This window comes from Charadrius vociferus, unplaced genomic scaffold, assembly GCF_000708025.1.
Source record: "Charadrius vociferus isolate BGI_N301 unplaced genomic scaffold, ASM70802v2 scaffold751, whole genome shotgun sequence".
Classification (NCBI taxonomy): domain Eukaryota; kingdom Metazoa; phylum Chordata; class Aves; order Charadriiformes; family Charadriidae; genus Charadrius; species Charadrius vociferus.
Genome location: NW_009646956.1, coordinates 410171 through 432666, shown reverse-complemented (window position 1 = coordinate 432666; position 22496 = coordinate 410171). Strand labels below are relative to the sequence as shown.

At 45.1% G+C, this 22496-nt stretch overlaps 1 protein-coding gene across 1 annotated transcript in view; it reads left to right on the top strand.

The window, feature by feature from the left end:
• Positions 1-22073, top strand: part of POU2F3 (POU class 2 homeobox 3) — a 41677-nt gene extending 19604 nt beyond the window's left edge. The window contains exons 4-13 of the mRNA XM_009895152.1: positions 10346-10450; positions 11999-12101; positions 15325-15407; positions 15548-15730; positions 16112-16253; positions 17168-17304; positions 18546-18707; positions 20304-20370; positions 20957-21089; positions 22034-22073. Of these exons, the coding sequence (XP_009893454.1) occupies positions 10346-10450; positions 11999-12101; positions 15325-15407; positions 15548-15730; positions 16112-16253; positions 17168-17304; positions 18546-18707; positions 20304-20370; positions 20957-21089; positions 22034-22073 (1155 nt within the window). The remainder of the gene's footprint in view (positions 1-10345; positions 10451-11998; positions 12102-15324; positions 15408-15547; positions 15731-16111; positions 16254-17167; positions 17305-18545; positions 18708-20303; positions 20371-20956; positions 21090-22033) is intronic.
• The last annotated feature ends 423 nt before the right edge of the window (positions 22074-22496 follow it).

The following is a 22496-nucleotide window of genomic DNA, read 5'->3' as shown; positions in this document are numbered from 1 at the left end:
TTGGTTGTTTTTGTAGATGGCTCTGAAGAGAGCTGTTCTGGGGAGCCAGGTAATTCACTCTTCGTCTGGAGTTAATCCCTGAGATAATATTGCTTTCTGGAATACACACGCAGAGCTAGGGCTGATGGTTTTGGGGGACAACAGGGCTTGTGTGTGTGGTGTGAGTGTTGTAGCCTAGCACACAGTGCTGTGCATCGATCCACAGCTGGAGGAGGAAAATACACAGATGCTGCTGAATCACTGATTTCTTCTCCATCAGGAAAGCGATGTGTAGGATTGTGTCATCTGTTGGTCCTTGTGGTAATGCAGTCTCTGAGTGCCAGGGAGGAACGAAGGCTTGGATCTCCTCTCCTTCCAGACGAGGAACGAGAGGACCTTTCCAAGCCCCTTCATGCTCTCAAGCGCTAAGCTGCACTCCAACGCTGGGAGAGACTGTGTCTCTCTTGAAATATAGCTGAAAGGTTATGTGTTACCAGGGCAGGAAAGGCTTAGCAGGATCTGCATGTGCTCTGTATCCAAATATGTCATGTGGTTTCATTCCAGCAAAAGGCTAACCCTTGCAGACAGGCTGTCATTTGTTTAATGATAATGACGGGTTTGATATTTGTATCAGTGTGAAGGTGATCCTGCTGTGAGACTTTACAATATTTAAGACGGACAAGCAGGCACTAGTGCACTTGAGCAACCCAGGGCTCAGCACAGCTTCAATTTTCCTGTTGGTTCTTTATTCCTATTACTTTATTTTCTTTGGTTTGCACCAATCAGGGGACGTTATGAGGACATATATGTCTTTCCAATAGGCCTCCTAGAAACAGGATCTTGGGATGGATTTACCTGGGAAAAGGAGGTAGTTTGGAGATGTATTGCTGGGGCAGGAACACAAAGGGAAGCACCCAGAACAAAATAAGGAAATAAGATATGAAATTGAAGTGGCCTCGTATTTCATATGCTTATTAGCTCAACACTTACATTTGCACATTGGGGTGTACACGTTGCCAGTTTGGCTGTTGCACGTGACTATAAGGGACACATTTCAAAATCGCTCTCTTCCAGTGGTCAGACAGCATGGGCTGTTTAAGATTCCCAGTCAGTAGGACCCAAGTAGACTTTTTGTGGCCAATTGAGTGTGTCTGCTAGTGTATCACAAAAGAGAGGTTAGGGACTGGGTCTGTTGAAAAATACCTCCCTTTCAAAACCAGGTGAGGATCCTGTGAGTTACTACCCTGCTTTCTGCAAGTGGTGCCAAAGGGGTTCCCCTCCCTCAGGACCTCCTTATCTAACTCATCTCCCTACCCTGTTCATATATGACAGAGTTATTGTCCACAGAATCTTTAATTTTTGAGGTTTATGTGGGGTTTTCAACAGTTGTTTTGAGGTAATAGAGTGAGTTATCTCAGGTTTTCATGGCTGATGTCCTGTAGATGCATGAAATGAGAAATTAAAGTGGGCAAACTGCATCTGAGATCTAAAATCATTGGTGGCTCTTTTTCAGTGCCATTAATAACACTCTGACCTTGTTTGGTACTTTCCACCCACACGTCTCAAGGTACTTTGCTAATGAATTTAGCATCCCGGTGCTTCCAGAAGGTAGGGAGGTGTTTCACCCTGTCTTACAGATGAGGCAGACACAGACTGACTACCTGGCTTTTCCCAAAGATGCTGAGCATCATGATTGCACTTGAAATCAGTGGATGTTTATAGGACAGTTGCCTGTGGACATTGAGGCGTATTGTAATCCAGGGACCTGCTCCCTGGCAGAGCTGGGATATGGACTCCGATTCTCTGATTCATAGTCTTGTGCTCAACCACAGACAAGTTCTTCCTCCCCTCCATCCTTTTGAAGGTGGAGAGAAGGGCCCAACTTGCTAGGTAGTTTGTTATTAATATCTGGGATGCAAAACTCTCTGCAGATTTAATTTTGCTCAATCAGGGCTTCCCTCCCCGCAGGGATCTCTCTCATAGTTCTTTATTCCACTTTGTGTTCCCACCTCCCCCTAATCTCATGTGTTCCCTATATGTCATTTCTGTTCCTGCTTAGCTTTTCCCTGTGGGTAGTTCAGGTTTCAGTCTGCCCTCCAGATTTCCATCCCAGTCCTGTTTTGCCCTCCTCTCAAGGGGAGGTTCACATCCTGCTTCCTTCTCCCCTCTGGGGATCAATTCAGATTTCACTCTCTCTTCTTCCCTGCATTGCCCCGGGGTATCAGCCAAAGTCTTGCATCTGCTTTTCATCTCTTGAGCCTTCACTAACTGGAAATCAGCCTGGCTGTCCGTATCTGCCTTGACTGACACTGGATCTAAGTTGAACACTACCTTGGCCTTTCCCTTTTGAAGTTTCCTTGCTCTGTCCTAGGGATAGACTGATTGCATAAATTTGTATGTGTGCTGGTTCTTCATTGAAATGCAGCCCTTTGGGAAAGCATCAGAGAAAGCCCTGGCTTGAGGGAAAGTCTTCTGTTTCTATATATGGCACTGTTTTGCTTACGACAGATATGTAGAGGAACCCCTTCTTCAAGCTAGTTTTGTTCTGGCGCCTTGCAGAGGCCCTCAGATGAGATTGCTGGGAATGAACTCCAAAACAGGTCAGTGAGTCTCTGAGGAAGCTTATGAGGGAAAGGGGGATGGAAGTAGGAGGAAGGATTTGGCCTCTACATTTTTTCTCAAGAGGTGGGCTGAAACCACTGAATTAACTTTATGTTAGCCAATAACAGTAGACAACAACCCAGCATCATTTCAGAGTTGGCTGGATTGTATCTGTTCCTTAAGACCCAGCTGCAGTCCATTCACAAACTCCTGCTTTCCTGCTCCAGGCTTCTAAAGAGCAACCTATATTTATAAGGTATTTCCTACACTTGTTGCCTTGGTCCACGGGCAATATAGCTTGTAAAGCTGTTTCAAAGATGTATTAGAGGTGGGGGAGAGACAGATAGGTCTTCTCTTCGTGCAAATTCCCTGCTCCAACTGAGCTCCTATTGTCCTTTGGGAAATATTTTCTGGACTTGCAGGGGACAAGCCCTAGTTTCATGGAGCTGTCTAAAGGGACATAATTATTTTCACAATAGAAACTAAGCTCAAGGCATGGTTGTCACTGTCAAACCACTATTTAGGTTGCCCAGCACCTTTTTAAGCGGTGAGTTGCACGAACTACTGTGCGTGGATATGACTCTTCTGCCTACCAGAGAATGGCTCATCGGTAATAAGGAGAGGACTCCAAATTCTTGAAGGCCTTTCATCTGGTGAGCTCCAAGAATTCAATCAAAAGCCTGCACCACCCAGCAAGGGTGGGGCCCTACACCCATTTTGCAGAAGGGCAAGTCATAGCATAAAAACGTGAAGGTGATGGGGTTTCAAGCAAGGCCTCTAATTTTGGAAGCCTGACATCAGAGTGCACTTTCTCTCTTCCCAGAGGTGCCGATCTGCTAGCGCTCCATGTGAAATCAGTGGGCTGAACCAGGGCTGCTCAGCCCCTTAGGAGTCAGATGTTGGGTTTACGCTAGCAAGGAACCCTCTTGCTCTGCTTCCCCAACACACAGAAATTGCCCAGAGCCACTGAGTTGGGAGTGGAGAGCTGGCTTTGAGCTCCCTCTTCCCCTCAGTCACTAGACTTCACTCCCTCCCCCAAAATGAAAAACTCTGTGATACTTTCCAGCGAAGTTGATCTTTCTCACTCTCCCTTTCTTTTTTAATTATATTACTTGTGTGTATTTAATGCAATCCCTCTAGCTGTTCTTCTTGTGTCCCTGTTCCCTGGGGCAGGGCAACTGGTGCCAAAACTTCCGTGAACCAATCAGAGACACCTGCAGAGCTGGGATAGAGCCAGCCCCAGTCACGGGAGCTGTCTGATTCCAAGTTAATTCCTTTCAAATGCGGGATGTTGTGGAAAGTGCCTTGCTACTGAGGGGTACCTGCACTGTGACTCGCTAGATGGACACAGCTCTGCCCTCCTCGCCCTCCTCGTGGATGACTGATCTGAGGGCATCGGTACTGTACGGCAGGGAGGCAGTGCCAGGTATTTAGATGGTTTGTGACTGGTTCGCAGCCAGAGGGCATAGAGAATACAAAACAATCACAGTCTGCTCCCCTGGACGAGAGATCCAGAGAAAGGGGAAATGTTTCATGCAGGGAATTTTGAGAAGAGTTAAGGGTCTGGTTCTGGCCCCAGAAAAGCCCAATAAGGCAACTTTGCTGCTGACTTCAACAGGAACATGATTACACTCCAGGGAACCTGTGTGAGCATGCAAGAGGGCATGGGAGAAGCCATGAAGCCCGGTGTGTGTGAAATCGGATTGATAAGGAAAGGGGCAGGGATGCAGCCCAGGGTGGGAGCAGAGAAGATAAGCACAAAGGTGTAGGCAGAGGTGGAGTTCTGGAAAGCTTTGGAAGTTGGGCAAGTGAAATTGAGAGAGATGCAGGGAGCAGTGCTGCAACACATGGGAAGGCTGGGGCAGAAGGGCAGGACCCCTGAGCTGAGGATGGCTAGGGAGAGTCCTGGAATGGAGACATGAAAGAAATCACAGCCTTAATGGTGGTAAAATTATTTTCCATGCTTTGTTTGGAGGTTCTCGCCATTCTGACCAAGAAAATAGTATCTTCCCCTCCCCTTTTTGTAAACACCTCGAACTTGGCATGTCCACAAGGCCTTGGCAGAGAAGGTACCACATGCCTGAGTACCAACAGTAAGAGTGAAGGCGCTGTGAATTGTTGCTTTTAAATATGTTTTTGCCAGTTCTGCTCCCTGAACACAGATCACCATACAAAAGCACTAGCTAGCTTCTATGCTCCTGAGGCTCCTGCAGAGGCTGCAGTTTCTGATGCAGAGAGCAGCCCTTTGTCAGGATGTGCCCACCTAAGCAGGCGCTGATATGTGCATGGCCATTCAGGGCAGCGACTCTTCCCACCTCTGGTTTTGGTTCTCCACTGCCTTGCCCAGCGCCGGCTTTAGAAGCCTGCTGTGCTACACATGATCATTTATTGTTTAGCACAGAGGGATGATTTCTTTCTTTTTCCTGTTCTCTGTTTAAAAGCAAAAATGCTAGGGAAATGCTGGATCAGAAAGCCCGCGAATGCAAAGCTGAGTGTGGTTCTGTTTGTTTTCTTTCATGAAGCATGCAGCTCAATTACTTTTAAACTTCTGATTTCCCACCCTGCCTTTTACTGCAGCTAAGGCACAACTATTAACATCCTGAGCTGAAGCTCAGGGGATAAAGCATATCAGATCAGGCCTCAATTAATAAACTCAAAGGCCTCATATAGCTGTGATGCAGGTGTGTTGAGGTTAGGGATTACATTTTAATTTTTCAGTGTGCTGTCATTACTGAGTTTTAGGATATAGTCTGTTAGGCATTCAGTGTGGGATTAACTCCCCTTTTCTCATGCTGACAGCTTCTGAAAAATCCCACCCTTCAGTGTGAAAGGCTATCAAATGTTATAGGGTGAATATCGTTGCATTGACATAAGGGTTTTCTGCTTTCTTCCTGGGTGTCTGTTAAGCCTTGCTGTACGTGCAGGATAGTACATGTGGAAATAGTAATTGCAAGCCCATTATTATTATTGCTATAATTTATTATTAGTGTGTTTTTTATTTTATGGTGCCCACGTGTGCTGGTAATTCACAGAGAAGTACACTTACGCCATTGGAAGGTGGGAAGGCTTAGTTGACTGCAACAGCCTTGGAGCCAGTTTTGATACCCGTTTCTTTCACAAAACTTCCTCCCTTGACTTCAGGCAAACCCCTTTGGGGCAGCTTCAGGCAGCCCTGTCGTATTGAATGGTGCTTTGGGAGTGATTCAGCCCTGGAAGAACCATGCTGTTTGTTTGCAGTGAGGGGCAATTGGTTCAGACCCCCTTTAAGTCTGTGTGCACCTGATCCTCTTCCATCCAGTGAAACAGCCTTACCTCTCTGCAATGGGGGAGGGAGGGACATGAGTAAGTCAAACTCTTCAACAGTTGTGAGTTGCTGACTATGAGATAAGCCAGATACGAAGGCAGATAAATATCTGTTTCTAAGAGGTTACTGTCTAAATAGTAACAACACAACAAATATGATTGTCTTCTATCTTACAATTACGACCACAGTTCCTGCCTAATAAGTGGTACTGGAGAAGGCTGACACGGCTTTAACGGCCTCACTCTGGCAGGGTACGGGGATCTCTTATCTAGATTTGGGGAAAGCATCCGAGGCTCTGGGTGCTGAATCAGTCAGTGGGTCCCACCTTTGCAAAGAGAATGACGGAGTGGTGCTTACATTACATCAGAAGCGCTCGTCAAAAGGAGGTGGCTTGGGGCTGCGTTGAGGCTGCCTGCTTTGGTGCCTAATAGATGAGGAAGATCAATCCAGATTGCCAGTGAGCAGTGACTCTAAATTGGGTTTATGTGAGGAGGGCTGCAGCCAGAGTCCTGCCCAACCAACAGGATCCCACCGTCAGTCCATTGAATCAAATCAGGGCCGGTCAGTCTGTCTGTCTGTCAGAAGGGTATGGCCTTGACGCGGTGAAATCAGAGCTGCTAAGGTGAATCCTTCCAACTTCCTCATGTAGGGCTGGCTTTTCACAGCTTTGCAATATGTCTGCAGGATGTTTTTCATGAGCCAAATGTTTGCCAAAAGTTCACAGATCAGTTACAAAACAGATGTACTTTTTTTTTTTTCCTCCCCTTCTTCCTACTGGTAAGGAAGAGTTTGTGCAGTAATTGCAGGCAGGTTGGGAGATGTTTTCTTCATAATTCTCCTTCTTATGAAATGTTTATGAAACACCTTCCACAAATCGGTTACGCAAGCAAGCTGAAGAGCTTTGATCATTTTCCATCGCCCTCAATATGTTTCTTAGTTTGTTTTGCTTTTTGTTTTTGTTTTTAGGCCGGAGATAGGTAAGAAACAATCCATCCTTGGCCAGGCCCAGCAGAGGTGCTAGCCAACTAAGGAAAGGACTCTCTTTCCATCCAGTCACCCTTCCTGTGTTTTTCACTCTGATTGCTTGGGGGCAGCTGACCCTATTTTAAGGCTGTGAAAACATCCACTTGAGATTTGCAAGTGCGATTCCTTTCCTATCCTAAGAGAAGCCCGAGGTAGCTCTGCGTACCGGTGCCGCCATCTGCCGTTACCTCCTCGGGAGGAGCTCGGAGCTGCTCCCAGCCCTGCCCAGAGCCTCCCCGCCAGCCCAAGGGGAAGAAGGTGCCTGTGGGTTGGCAGCTGGCAGCCCCGGCTCCGCACCTCTCCCGAGGTGTTGGTGAGCCGCCTGTGTTTGCAGTGCATCGCTTGGTCCCCCTGTCTCACAAGTTCGTTTTTCCTTAGTGTTATTTCCCCAAATCGAATTCAATAGGAAGAAACTTAGGTTTGCTATCAACGACTCCTTGTGCTGCATTCCCCGTCTGGCCTGATTGTCACGTAAAATCGAGGTCCTGAGGAACCACGGTGGGATCTGGTCCTGGTTTTAACTAAATCACTGTTGCTCACTTGCAATGTTTTAGCATCAAATACCTACATGAGGTGATTCTGTGATCATTTTGACCTTTTTTGGTTCCTTGAAGAAAACTTTTTCTCATATTTGTAGAAAATGCCTGCAAATGTGAGTCAGATGCACTGGGAATGGAGAAGGCAACTCCTCCCCTTGTTTTATTAATTTGGAATTTACATTATTTTAAGGGAGTCTCATGATATTGAGTGGCCTCGCCCACAATGTGTGTGGTTTTTTGGGGTTTTTGGTTTTGGGTTTTTTAATGTACAGTTGGTAATACTGCCGGTTTAGCCAGGGAAAAAATGAAGGTGAAAGATTTGCATAAACCATCCCAGAAGTTTTTGATATACCCCGAACTCTTGCTAATGAACAATTAGCCAGCTGCAGGCCTCTTGGGGAGAGAAAGAGGAGGGAGAGGTAAATTTGAGCCTAAACCCAATGAAAATAGGTGCAGGGGAGAAGGATTTGTCAAGAACACCCAGGTTCCCGCCCACTGCGCAGGAGGGAGCCAGAGAATTCCAGGGACGGGGGAAGGAGCAGTGGGAGATGTTGTTGTTTTTAAATCGGGAACCGGTCCTTTGCCAAACCCACCTCCCGTTCTCATATTGTGCGATGCTGGGATGCAGCTACACACCCCTTTTGCCCTGGAACACTTCCAAATCATTCCGCTTGGCAGCTGTAAAAATTGATTTCAGTTTGGAAATGGCTTGTGCTTCTTCAACACTCCACTCCTATTGGGATCATAACTTAGGCGGGATCAAGTGCCTTGTTCTCTAAGACGTGGATAACTTTTCTTTTTGGGACTGTTCAGACTTGGATGACTGAATTGTGAGAGGCAGACACACGTGAATTGCAAGCAGGCATAATTTATTTATTTTTTTAATTTATTTTTACTTTTTGGTTCGGATGACTTTTTTATTTTTTTTAATGCACCTTCTGAAAGAAAACGTGCGTAAAACAATTTGCCTGCAATGACTGGATGGCTCAGGGGTAACGGTGTATTCTCCTGAGCCTTTTGTTCTAACATTTAGTAACTTAGACACTATCCGCATTGATAGTGATCAAGAAGATCTTTTCATCTGGTTTTTTTTCGCCAGGCTAAGAGGGATGATCATGCCAACCTGAAAGGTAGGAAAGAGCTGGAATTGATAGCATGTATAACTCTTGTTGCAAGGAGCTAGTATTATTGCAAAACTAGTTTCGGCATTGTCCAGAGCTATAGTTGTAATGAAAGGAGATGTTGTAATTCTCTTCCCTCTGCGTAGTACCTTCCAAAATGCAGAGGTTAACGTTACAGGCCAGCTCCCTGCACTGTGGCTGTGAGCCTCTTGTGATCACATTTTCTCCTTTGCTCCTGTGGGGAGTTGTGTATTTGTTTGCTTTAGTCAAATTGAAATAAAACTTCGCTCAAACCAAAAATATTTACTTGGGCCACTGTTTTTAAAAGCTGAATTTCTTGTCCCCCTCTGCTGGTAGGAGGTTGTATGACCTAAAGGCTGCATCAGCACTGCAAAACCCCAGCAAATGCGACCCTGCTTGTCTTCTGGGGGATGCTGGGCTCCGGAGTAATTTGGTGGGAGATGGTGAGGTTCAGCCCTAGAAGAGTGACTCTTCAATGCTGAGCCTGTGGACAGGGTTTTCAAGACCTGTTCTTTCTGGTGTCCTGGTTTTTCCAGTTTGTGGAAATTGGAGCCTCTTACACTGGAAATGCTTACATGAGGAATGGGACTCATGATGTGAGCCTTGTTCCAGGCATTCTCACGCTTTGGAAAAACTTCAGCATAAGTTTGGAAATTGTTTGCTCGGACCTTTTCTTTGAGAAAATGTGTTATAAGAGCTCTGTATGACTTTTCTTTCTCCTGTGCATGGCATCTGTGCATAGACGCTCCTCAGACAGCTTTCAGGAATTGATCTAAAAACTTCTAAAATTTCCTGAACAAGGTTCCCCTCTGTCCTGTCCCAGTCAGCCTTACCAAAGGATTTCAGCTAGTACAAAGTGATGTAACAGTTTTTTGTTTGCTTTTTTTAATGTAATAGCAATGTTAGAAATTAACGTGGAGACTACAGAATAAACCAGACACAAGGATTCAGTTCTGGTCCCTGGGTAAATTCTTCTCTTAAGAACGTGGACTCAAAAATCGAGATTTATTTTTTGTAGACAAGAGTCTTTCTTGAACATTAGAGTAGGTCACTGGACAAAGGGCTGACATGAAGTTTTCCAGTTCTTTTTCTGCAGCTTCTTCTAGCTAAGGAAGCAGATTTTTCCTTGCCAGACCAGTAAAATTTCTTGTTGTTTTCTGGTAGAAGCTGAGCAAATACGTTTGGTGCCTGGGGTGCTGCATTTTCAACTCTGGAAGATTATACTGCTTTTGCAGGTCTTTTACTTGATGACCTTTCCTTTCCCACCCCCTTGTACCATTCTCTGCCACCTGGAGAACAAAATGAGAGTCTATCTATAGCCAACCCCGCCATTGGGTTGTGAATCGTGATCTAGAAAGGAAAATTGCTTTGTGTCTCCCTTATAACTCCACAAAATGCCTCAGTGTTTTGTCTGAGGAAAGAGCTTGTGTGCTTTAAACCTTGCTAAGTTACTGGAAGTTTGGGACTTCCTAAAGTGTTTCAATTAATACATTTTAACTGAGCAAACTGCAAGCCTCCCCTTGGCTTGGCAGAGCAGGAAAACTATGTCCATGTTATAAACTGGAGAGCAGAAATGGGGAATAAGCATGCCTTTCTGCAAAGCCAGGGATGGAAGCAGCAAGTACTGACCTCTAACTTTTCTCTGAAGAGAGCCCCTTCCCGATCCCTTCCAGCCTCTCAGACTCCCAGCTGCCCCACACCTCCTGCATCCCCTTGTCTCTGCTCTCGAATGCTACAGTTACTTTGCTCTTTTTCAGATTAAAACTGAAGACCTCAGCGACTCCTTGCAATCTACAATCCCCCCTAGGTCAGGTCACCTTGTGCAGGGATCATCAATGATGCCCGGAAGCCAAATCGCGGGGGTAAGTGACTTCACTGCTTCAGGGGTCCAGAAGTCTGAAATGGCACTGGCTAGTGAACCCCCGGAGAAGAGGCTGGGTTTGACACACTTGCCAAATTGTGTATGCCTTTTGACAGTAGCAAAAGGAGACTTGAGGGTATGACAGACACTAAATTGGAAAAGTGAATCTGTGTTGGCAAAAGACAGCTTCCTCCTCAGCCTCTTTCTTTTCTGCAGAAAGTTTTACATGTGTTCAAAGGGATACTGGACACTTACTTGGAAGAGATTTTCTTTGAGTGTTTACTAAGTGGGCAAACCACACCATGCTCAGGAAATCCCTTGAACTGAAAATAATTGGAGGCTGAGACAACACCAAGGGGAAGAGTTAGATACACTTGCCCTGGTTAATGCCATCATTGCAGATAGGATCCTAGGCTAGATTAACTCTTGAACTGAACCAGTATAGTCATCCTTGAATATGTTGGCTCCAAGTGATTTACACGAGAGAAGAAATTAATTCCTTGAGGGATTTTTTTTTCCTAGGGTAAAAAATTGGAGTTTAGCACTTAACTCTTGTTAAGTGCTCGTGGAAGTTAGATGCCAGAAGGCCACACAGCTGCTCATTAATCTCTTCCCTCATTCTTTTGTGGGGTATTCAGATCCCTTACACAATTCAGGGACTGTTCAAGTTCCCCAAGGCTTGAGAACAGTTCTTGAGAAGCTCAAAGAGCTCATCTTATTGAGTAATGAGCTCCTTTAAAAATGTACCTCTAAAAAGGGTTGGTCTTATCAGGGTTTTTTTTTTGTTTGCGTGTCTATTCCAACCAAATGCAAGCTCTTATCCCCTAATCCCTACAACTGGCCTGGGGCTGGGACCCCAGAAATGTAAAAGAGCACCAGGATGTAATCCTCATCTCTCAGTACCTATTGCCTGCTCTGCTCAGTGCAGGGTGGGGAATTCCTGGCAGCTACCTGGCAAAGAACAGGAAACATTTTCAGACCTGGTTACTGTGTCCATTGCAATGAGTTTGCTGTTGGTGAAGAGAATCAGGCACTGTTGGGCATTGCTTCTTTCCCATCTCAGCACACGGCTGGCTGGGAAATCAGCCTTCTGTGGAAAGTAGGCTCTTGGTGTTTGTGAGATGGGACAGCCAGCTGCAATTTCCTGGGTAATTTTAGGGAGTTCACTCTCTGAGAACACTTTATCTGGAAGAAACTGAAATGCAAGAGGTTTCACTGTTACTTTTAACAACCGGTTTGTCAGTGCCTCAAAAATTATCATTTTTCAAAATTGACTTTTTCAGATAAAAGTAGGTAATTCTCCATGTGGATGTCTGTGTGGTGCACAGAGTTCTTCTTATGCAGCTGAAAACTTCAGCTGCTGGAGCACCTCTGGATCTGTAGCTCTCCAGTGCATGAATTACACAAATCCAGTGTGTTGGCAGTTAAATGAAAAGTGTGAATGGGGTCAAGGACAGTATAAAAGAGCAGGGAAGCTTATAGTAGTGGTGATACTGTGTGAAGAGCAGACACCTCTGAGTTTTGTTGTTCCCTTTGCTTTTTCCCATAGGATATGAGCTCTCTTCACACCCTGCAGCAGCTTGTATTGCTTCCTGGTCACATGCAGTCAGTTCCCCAGTTTCTTCTGTCTCAGTCTCAGGCTGGGCAACAAGGTAAGTGCAATAAAAGCTGAAAGGGGCATTGTTATAAGCACATACGTATCTAGCAAAAACCTCCCTTCTCATGACTGTTGCTTTTAATCTACTGTGTTACGTTTTCCCAGCATGATGGTGTCTGTTCCCCTGCTACGTTACTAGATGCATTTTCCCTGCTGTTCCCACAGCTGGGATGAGTAGTTGCTCCTGGCACCTGTGGCTTGTGTGCGCCAAGAGTGCCACCTTGGGGCCAGCATTCGCAGGCTGGGTGGGGATCCCACCCCTGAACTTCAGGACAGCATCTGCTTGGTGTTCAGCGGAACAGCTGGGACCCCACTCCTCTGGAGTAGTTGCAGCCTGCCTGGGCTCCCAGCCTCGCTGGGTTAGCACGCTTCATTTCTTCCAGAAAAATGAGGAGAAGGTTGAGTTGATCTCTCCAAGTACCTTAGAGAGAGAGTGAATCCAGGGAATGAGCTGAGCCGCTCTGGTGGAAGGACAATGCTGGCACTAGAACAAAGAGGTCTAACCTAGCCGGGAGCAACCTGGGGATGAGAGCTGAGAGGTTTGGAGTTGCCAGTCGTTGTTCCCAAATCTCGCTCCAAGCTATGGGATGGGAGAGGACAGGAAGTCTAACTACATCTGAAACACAGTGTGATCAACTCCATGAAAGGGCTGAGGACTGAACTCGGTGCTTGAGAAAGTCCCTGTGTTTCTATTTTTACCGCCGATATTTTTTATGGCATTTCTCCAACAATGGGGATACAGGCATGCCACTGATGAAGTTTTATGCTGCTTGTGGACAGACAAACATAGGCTTTAATCCATGACCTGACAGATGCAAAGGGAATTGAGTCCTTTGCTCACGTTCTTGATTTACTCCAGCACAGAGGTTCCTCCATATGACCCAAAATTCAGAATTAAAACCTTAAAATCTCTGCAGCTTGACTCCACTGGTACATCTGCTCCAAAAGAACACCTGTATTGTAGGCAAGTAGGAAACTTATTTCTTGTTGACAGCGTATAAACCCTTCTCTCTACCAAATGATGCTGGGTGATAAATAAAGAAACTACTTGGTGTAGAACTTTGTTTGTTTGAAATGGCAGGGTCAGGATATTATGTTCCTTACTGCCTGCTTTCATTCATGTATAATAGGAAAGATATTATACTGCAAAACAGAACTTGCTTCCTTTTATAGAGTTAGAGTTTCTTCTGTTTAGTGGCTTCCTTTGGCAGCTATAACCCCTCCAACAGATGGCCACTTGATTGGCCATGAGCCCTTTTGGTTCCAGACTTGATAAAGACTGGATATTCTGGCCGGTAGCTGGCTTTTTGTGCAAGAGCACTTCCATTTGAATAGATGATTGCCAAGTTTTAATGATCCTTTGCCATGTGCACGCACAGCCACTGGGGAGTGAAAGTAAAGGCATGGATTAGTTTTGTGGAATTAGTTCTTTGGTACAGATACAGGTGGAGCGTTCTTCATACCAAAGAGATGCACAAAATATTCCTGAAGTTGTCCCTCAGGCCCTCGTGGGAATACCCTCGATGTTTCCTGAGTTCTGACTGATGGGTGCATCAGTTCATGGATTTCATGGCCAAAGGGACTTGGCTGTGGGCTTAACCTTTCCAAGAGGATGCACATTTTCGTTTGTTTTTTGTGTTTTAAAGCTGGTTTTAAGCCAGATAAGTTCCCAGGTCTGATTCATTATGACCTGATGTGATTCATTGTGCAGCCCTTCAAACAGCTAATGCTGGCACACTTGAATAAGGGGGTGATCTCTGTGCCATAAAGTTGGAAATGGGCAGCCAGGTAGTTGCTGGGAATACTGTCAGCCAAAATATTGCTGCTGAAGTCTTCGTCTTACGAAAACACAGCCTCGGTCTCATCAGCTGTCAAACCGGTGATTCCTGAATCCAGTCCATAATTTTCATTTGAGCTAGAGCTTAGCTTTCGCAAAGGTGTTCAATCATGATTTTAAAGACTCCAAATGACAGAGCATCCGCCATGTCCCTAGGCAAGCCATTCCAGTGATTAATTACCTTCACTGTTAAAAATGTGCACCTCATTACCACCCTGCATTTGAAATTCAAAGTTGTTCCAGCATTAGAGAAAGCTTATTGAAACACCAATCTAAATAAATAAATGGGATCCTGCACATTCAGATCTAAATTAAAAAAGGAAAGACAAAAAGAGAGAGAGGAGGGAGTGACTGATTCTGGAGATCATCTTTTTTCCTTTTTTTTTTTTTTTTTTTTTTTTTTTTTTTTTTTTTTTTTTTTTTTTTTTTTTAGCAGAAGTCCATAAATTTCTATAGTTTTCCCTATAATTGTCAGTTACAATCAATGGATTATATTGACTGTTTCAAGAAAGGTTATAAATCCTCACTAAATTCTATAGGCTTCACCCACAACAGACTTGAACCTAACTAAATTTCTAGAGAACTACACTGCTTTGGTCGCTACTTAATCCTTTAGGGTGTTCACTGTGAGAGATATAGGCTTGTGCTTGGCAGTTTGTCAACTAAACAATTACTCAGTCTCCATAAATACAAGTTTTTGTTAGTTTTATAGATTTCTCTTCTTTTTTTCTTTCATCATTTTGCATCAGTTTACATATTCTGAAACAAAATCAATTTATTTAAAATATAGTAGGGTAGAAAAGAAAGGGTCAGATGGCTTCAAGATGACACTTCAAAATGAAATGTATAGTAGAAAGCAGAGTGAGTAGGCTCATGAGATTAACTGTAGGATCCGATTTTTTTTAACAAGATCAAGCAGCTGATAGTTGGAGTCAAAAATGCTTCTGTTGGAAATAAGATGCACATTTTTAAACAGCTGCAAAGATTAAGCACTGGGAGAGAACACCACTAAGAATGTAGTAAATTCTGTGCTGCTTGGCATCTAAAATCAAAGTTAGATATCTATGTAAAATGTCTGTGCCCTAGTTCAGCCTTAGGTTAATAAGCTACACACAGGGATCAATGGATGAGGTATTTTACCTCTCTTGTTATTGTAATAACCCCTTTCAGGCTTAAAAGCTGTGAAAAGAACCTTTCCTTTCTCATAATCCAACACGGAGCCATCCACATTGGTAACGGCTGAAATTCTCATGTTGTGAATAAAAGCTAACTAATATTTTCCATTCAGAGCTTCATGAGCCTTTCCTGTGCAGAGTGATGCTCAGGTGCCTAGGTGCTGATGAAGGAGCTGATCTGATCAGATGTGTCTGTCTCTCCTCAGCTTTGCAGCCAAACATCCTCTCCTTCCCTCAGCAACAGGGCAGCCTTCTCCTCTCCCAGCCGGGACCCAGTCTGGCATCACAGGTAACTTGCCTCAACATACAGTCCCATCCTGAGAAGCGCTCATCTACAAAAAGTGCTTTTTCATTAAGGGCAAATGGCAGAGAAAATTGTGTACTTTTCTATTGTTGTGACTCTATGCATCTTTGTTGTTATTTTAACAGGCTGTGGGCCGTTCTGGACTCCCTGGCTCATCAGTTGAACCCCACCTGGACGTACCCCAGCATTTGCAAGTGGCAAAGCACCTAACTCCATCTGGAGCATCTGAGGAACCCAGTGACCTGGAGGAGCTGGAAAAGTTTGCTAAGACTTTCAAACAAAGGCGAATCAAATTGGGGTTCACACAGGTGAGCAGCCTCATCAACACGAAGCATGGTGTCACTTGTGATGTGGACATGTTGGACTGGGGGAGTTTGTGGCAGAGGCATGGATGGAAGAAGGGCTGGATTAAATACAGTTTGGCTTGCTTTGGAGCATCCCCTTCCAAACACGTGAAGAGACAAACCCTTCCTAATTCCGCTTTACCATGATCTCGTTATCTGCACCTTCTCCAACACATAAAGGCTCAAGGGTTTGGGGCAGATTCTGGTGGAAAGAGAAATCACTTTCTCTGGAAAACAGGTCGTGGAAACATGGCTGAACCTATTCTGGAAGCAACCTGAGAGGTGGTGTGACAGCAGGAAGGGTTTTTTCTAAGCTCATGTTGTGATTTGGATCTTCTCTGGCAGGGTGATGTTGGACTTGCCATGGGGAAGCTCTACGGCAATGATTTCAGCCAGACCACCATTTCCCGCTTCGAGGCTCTCAACCTGAGCTTTAAGAATATGTGCAAGCTCAAACCCCTGCTGGAGAAGTGGCTGAGTGACGCAGGTAGGTGACATTACATGCAGATATGCCACCAGTCTCGGGCAGGATGAGAGGGTCCATCCAGGAACCTCCATTAAAAGCCAGGAAAATCAGAGCTGGAGCTAACACCTCTCAGATCTGTGGCTGAGCTGGTAACAGACTGCTTTACTCTGTGGATCACACAGTAGTTTGCATCACGGTCTAGATATCAAACCACATCCGTCCTTTCTCTCTGGCAATACGGGATTCCCATTGCAATTTGGTGTCTGGGGCAGTCCCTGCATCACCTCTTGTTCTGTTGCGTGCCCTGGGGCAAATCACTGGGCTAGTCCATTCAGTCCCTCCCTGTGTAAACTGGAAAGAATGGGAAGGGACTCCTTCTGAAGTGCTCAGAGGTCAGCTGCTGAGCAGTAATTAGAAAAGGAAGCTATCACTGCAAGGGGAAGCCCCAGTAGCAGCAAGATTGGGCTGGTGTCCTCTGCTGGCTGCAAACCACTGTAGGAATGAATGGCATTAGTCTGATTTGCTTCTCCCAGCCCTTCAGCAGTTGGGTGTTTGAGCAATTTATTATGTCAGGAGGTGTCTCAGCTACATGAGGCCTGATCCTGGTGGTGTAAGTCAACATCTTTAACTGTGTGAAATTAAATCATTGGAAAATGTGCGGTCCCCATCAGAGCAGGCAGGAAATCAAGCTGGAAAAAGGAAAAATAGTGTGTTGATTGAAATTTTAGCACTCGTATTTCTTTCCTGGTTTGGACAAAATCATTGATGGATTTGATTTGGGACTGTTGGAGCAATTTTAATCATCCGAGGAAAGATGCACAATGTAGGAACGTTTTACTTATTTTAGGAGGTGCCATAGTTCCCAGAATGGATCTAGGAATGAAAATATCTCATTATCTTCTTGAATATCTCTTTTCCCCTCCCTCTTTCTCCAGAATCTGCTCCTTTGGATTCTTCCATGAGCACTCCTAATTCCTACCCCTCAGTGAATGAGATGTTTGGACGAAAAAGAAAGAAGAGAACCAGCATTGAGACCAACATTCGCTCCACACTGGAGAAAAGATTTCAAGATGTGAGGGGAAAATCTTTCAATGCATTGTGAACTCTCTCTGAGTTTGGCATTTGCCAGGACACAGTAGCACTGAATCCTTAAAAAAACAAAAGGGATAGCAGGTTAGAAAATGCTTGAAGGGGTTAACAGGAAAAGTGTCAAAACCAAAGAAATCAGACCCAATTATATCTTTGGTAAATGTTGTTTTAAAGGAATTGCAATTTCATCACCACACCCCTCTCCATTATCATCCACTGATCAGTGCCCTAGCCAAAACTGAGCTCCTGCACCCACCTCTTCTCTTTGCGAGTTGTGGGCGTGTGTCACGGGAACTGCGTGGCCATGGTGCGGCATGGAAACGGATGCCCCGTTAAGCAGGTCTTGTGAGACCACGGAACTAATTGCCCCAGATATTGCTGCTGAATCATTTCAGGAGTAGAGCCTTTCACTTTTTAAGCATCAAGATTTTCAAGAAAAATCACTAGAGAGAGCAAAGCTTTAAAGTAGTAAGACTAAATTGTGCCTTGAAAATTTTTCATCAAAACTGTTTTTGACCAGCCCTTATTTTTTCTTGATTTCTCCCCCATGTCTGATCATATAAAAATTCCCTCCTAAGACTGTTAATGAGAACAAGAGACAGTCATTTTCAGTTCATTATAGGCACCTCATTTTTAGCTAGTATGAGGCATTCTTTGTAATGGGAAAATCATCTTGGCATCTCCGTGCTAGGTATTTTTGATGGTCAAGTCTCCAAGTCAGATCAAAACCCATTGAGCTAAATGCTGTCAGATGTACCAGAAAATAAGTGAAGCAGAAGAAAGGATATGTACTATTATTTCCCTTTATAAATGAGGGATGGAGAAAGAAAGAGAAGAAATGGCTTTTCTGAGATGGTGCAGGTAGGCGTACAAGCAGCACTCAGAGCTTGTGTGTCCTGTGCAGTGATAAGCCCACCACCCCAAGCAACGATTTAGGGTGCTGTTAAGATCAAAGAGCACAACGCTTTATGCAATAACAGGACCAGGTACCGTGACTCATCCCCCACTGATTCCATGAGACTTGATGTTGAATCAGAGGCACTTTCTGGTTCACAGAACATAATCTCTCACCCTAGTATTTACCCTTTGTCTTATATTCTCCCCTCCCCAGTTTACAGCCAACCCCGCCCTCGTCCTCTGCCTTTCCAGCAGCAGAAGCATACATTGGGGCTGTAAGTTACAGCTCTTTGGGGCTTTCTTTAACCTCCTGCTCTTTCTCAGCAGAACCCCAAGCCCAGTTCAGAGGAGATATCCTTGATAGCAGAGCAGCTCTCCATGGAAAAGGAGGTGGTTCGAGTCTGGTTCTGCAACCGGCGCCAGAAGGAAAAACGGATCAGCTGCCCGATGCCATCCCCCATCAAATCACCCATCTACAATTCCAGACTGGTGAGAGGCCTTGGATTAAGGAGTTCTACATGCCACCCCAGACAAGTAGGGAAAAGGGTGGGGGGATACAGCAGGGTTTGTTAGAAAAGGAAACAGGATAGGACATGTCCATGTACGCACAAGTCCCTGAGTTGCTGGGAAGCCCACTCCACAGTCCGATGGGGGACTACACCTGCAGGAGAGTGCAGAGACGCAGCTGGGCTAGCCACGGATTGGGCATACACTCAACGTCCCAGCTTGATGCTTGCATTTACAGAACATTTATTTTTATTCTATTAATGAAAACAATAGAAAGAAAATACAAGTTTACCAGAAGGTGCGAGTCAGTTTCATTGTAGGATAATTTATCTAAATGGTGGCGCTATCCCAAAATTTTTCACCCTAAGATTGGTAAATAAAAGTTTTCCAAAGTTAATGGAGAAGGAATTGGCATTCCATGGAATGAGAATTACATCCACTCATGTCAATTTAGTTGTTAACTCTGAAACCTAATGGTAACCATTTACATATGAGTTTGTTGGTTTACATCTATGCAGAAAGGCAGAATACACTTCAGTAGTGATAGCTGTCCTTCTCTCATGTTGTACGTTCACATTTTGGGAGGTATATTTTCATTGCCAGGAAGGATGAGGAAAAGCGAAACTGTTGTGAGAGTTGGTGAAAGCATGTTCTTGTAATCTACTGTCAGTGGCTACTGTGGATAACAAGCTACTATTGCATTTCTGCTAGTTAATAGTTGGTTAGTTGCTTCCACCTATAAAAGTGGTAGGAACCTCCCTACAGCGTTGTTAGTGCTGGAGCACATGTGAGTGGGAGGGACAATACATATTCGTAAGCAATATTTTATCTTCAAATCTTCTGGGTTTTGGAATTATCCATCAGAAGGCAGGAAAACATCACAAGAGGTTTGGTCACTTGTTGAACAACACATTTGGTCTACAGTCACAAACACAAGGCGCGGTTTGCAAGCCATGAATTTTTAAAGCAGTAGCTTTGGTGAATAGTTCTCCTGTGAATGCATTCTGTGAAGTATGCCTTTGCTCATCAGTCATTCTGAACGTGTTGCCTGTAGTTAAAGTATCACAGTTGAACAACAAATGCCCCAGGCTCGCTTTGAGTGCAGCCACCAAATTACTAATTGTCAGCTGAGAATTCTTACCCATCAAGAACTCTGTAAAGGAAATGGGACTGTTTGTGCCCAAGACCAGAGTGAGCTGGGATGTTTCTGACTAGGAACATTCAGGCTGAAACATCGAAAGGGCAGTGACTCCTGTCAATGGGATCTCAGGACTTCCAGAACATTTGCCTTGCGTTTGATAATTTCAGGCTTTTCCATGGCTGATCCATAAATTTAGACCTGTGTAGAGAGTGTAAGGCATATGTAATACTCATTCTGACTTCTTTGCATGGCCCTGGTATGAGAACAGTGCTTCTACACCACAGTATGAATAGAAAAAATCTGTGGGAGCCTCAGATATAGATAAGGCGGCTGCCTGGGAGCCAGCACACTCTAAAAGGAATATGAAAGGAGTGGCGTTTTGTGATTTATACCCTCATAGTGCCAAGTGCTTACTGTTTGCTTGTATTTCTCTCTAGGTCTCTACCTCAGGGTCCTTGGGGCCCCTCTCTGTCAATCCAGTGCACAGCACCATGCCTGGGACTGGTAAGCCTTAAGAAACCTGCCTCATTCACCATTCCTTCCCTCCTTCCTCTGCTCTTACTCTCTCCCTACTTGGTTTCTAGGTCATATTTGCAGGCCACCCTTAATAAGACCCTTGGGTTTGGCGAGGAAAAGTATCCCCAAATAACTAGCGTGCAAGGGATAAGGAGAGCAGAGCCTTTCTTTTGACTGGAACAAAGACATGGAAAGCTTTCTGGGCACGGTAACATTCCCAGGATAATCCTAGGCAAATTTTACTGGGGTATTTAGGGTTAGGAGCCAGGCACACCTAGAAGCCAAACAAGAGGGAGTGCTTGGGGGTAGGTTACTGTGTTTCTTCAGCAGAACAGTGTCAGTTCTCCTTTGAGAAGTGTGATTCACGTGAATAGAAAACAGGTGCTACAGAGAGAGCAGCCCTGGAGACCCCCACCTGTGGCTGGGGCACAGATCCTGCCATGCTGCTGCAGGGCAGACACTCAGTCAGATGAACAACAGGATGGGTACAAGATATGGTAGAAGCGTTTGGGCTTGGGCTGTCCTTGGCAGGAAAAGGAGATCCCAGCCTTATTCTGCTTTCTCTGCTATGCAGTAACATCATCGTGTTCCCCAGGGAACTCCAGCAGGCCCTCGTCCCCTGGCAGTGCACTCCATGCCAGCAGCCCCGGCACAGCCCAGAGCAACTCCAAAGCTGCAATGAACTCATCTGGTTTCAACTCTTCAGGGTAAGGCAGCGGGGACCCACAGCTTGCTCCTTGGCAAAGGGCATCAGAGGGCTTGGCAGAAAAGCAATGGGACCGTAGAGAACGTGTAAGCCCTTAGAGACTCCAGCAACGTCGAGCCACATGGTGGCACGTTCTTACATGAGGCTTCACATCTAACTTGAAGCTTCTTGGGATATGGCTAATTTTCTGCTTGTAGACAAATAGTAAATCAAGTTTTGCCTGTGCTGGTTAAAAAAAAAAAGGGGGGTGGGGGTGGGACACGACCCAACCAAAAACCTGAATAGAAACACTGGCCATAAGGACTGTCCTAAACTAACTCCTTGTGTGGAGGAAGCAGAGGAAGGCTTGTTTTGCTGTTTCTGCTTGGATAACCCCCTCCACAGCCAGTTTTCTCTCCTGCAGTGCCACCCAGAGAGCTCTGCTGCAGAGTAACTATTCCACAGTAGCAGATGAAATGAGAACAGAGATTTTCCTCTGTCCTGTCTTTAGATGCTACAAAAGCATTAAGCCACACATGTGGGCTCAGAGCCCTTCTGGTTATTTCACTGATCATGCTTCTGCCACAGTCTTTGCTGCTCAGACCTCTCGGCGCTTGTAGTTTCTGCTACATGGCATCAAGGATACTGTGTTAGTAGGAAGGCAACAGAGAACAGAGGGCGTTACCCACAGCTGCTGGGCTTTCTGAGTCACAGATCATCCTGTGCCGTGAATCAGACCTCCTCATACATGGAGGAAGTCCAACAGCCAGGTGAACTCATGACCACAGTGGAAGATGTTGCTTAGAAAGACAGGGGGGTTGCTGTGAGCTTCCTATAGGAGCAAAGGATCATTTGCTGGCTGCCAAGTCAAAGTAAGGCTACAAATGGAATAATAATGATTTTTATTTCAAGGGAAACCATTAACAACATGGCAATTGTGGCTTTTATTCCCTGTGTTGCAAACAGATCTTGGTACCGATGGAATCAACCTACCTACCTCCACTGAGATGACTCCTCCATCATGTGTAAAAGGAGCTCTGACTTCTAGCTATGGACCAACTTCTCTAGGAACAATGCTTGGGGCAACATCTGGCGTTCCAGTGCCTTCAAAATCCTGCCAAATGAAGGTCTTGTTTAAGGGAACCCATAGCAGCAGAACTCTCCAGGGACTCAAACTGCAGCTGACCTTCCCCAAGGATTCTCAACGCCAACAGTGACATTATAATACTCTTCCAGGCATTCACTTCAAGAACGAGCCCTTGCTTAGCACTATTAGCATGAAACACTGCCCTCTGCTTGCAAATCTCTGCATTCACACAGGATTGCCTGGCAATCTCTAATCTGGAAGGATTTCTATGTCAGGACCCTCTTTTCCCCTCACTCATTTCAGAGCTTCCCATAAGAAGGGTCTATCATGCTGTTACTATCA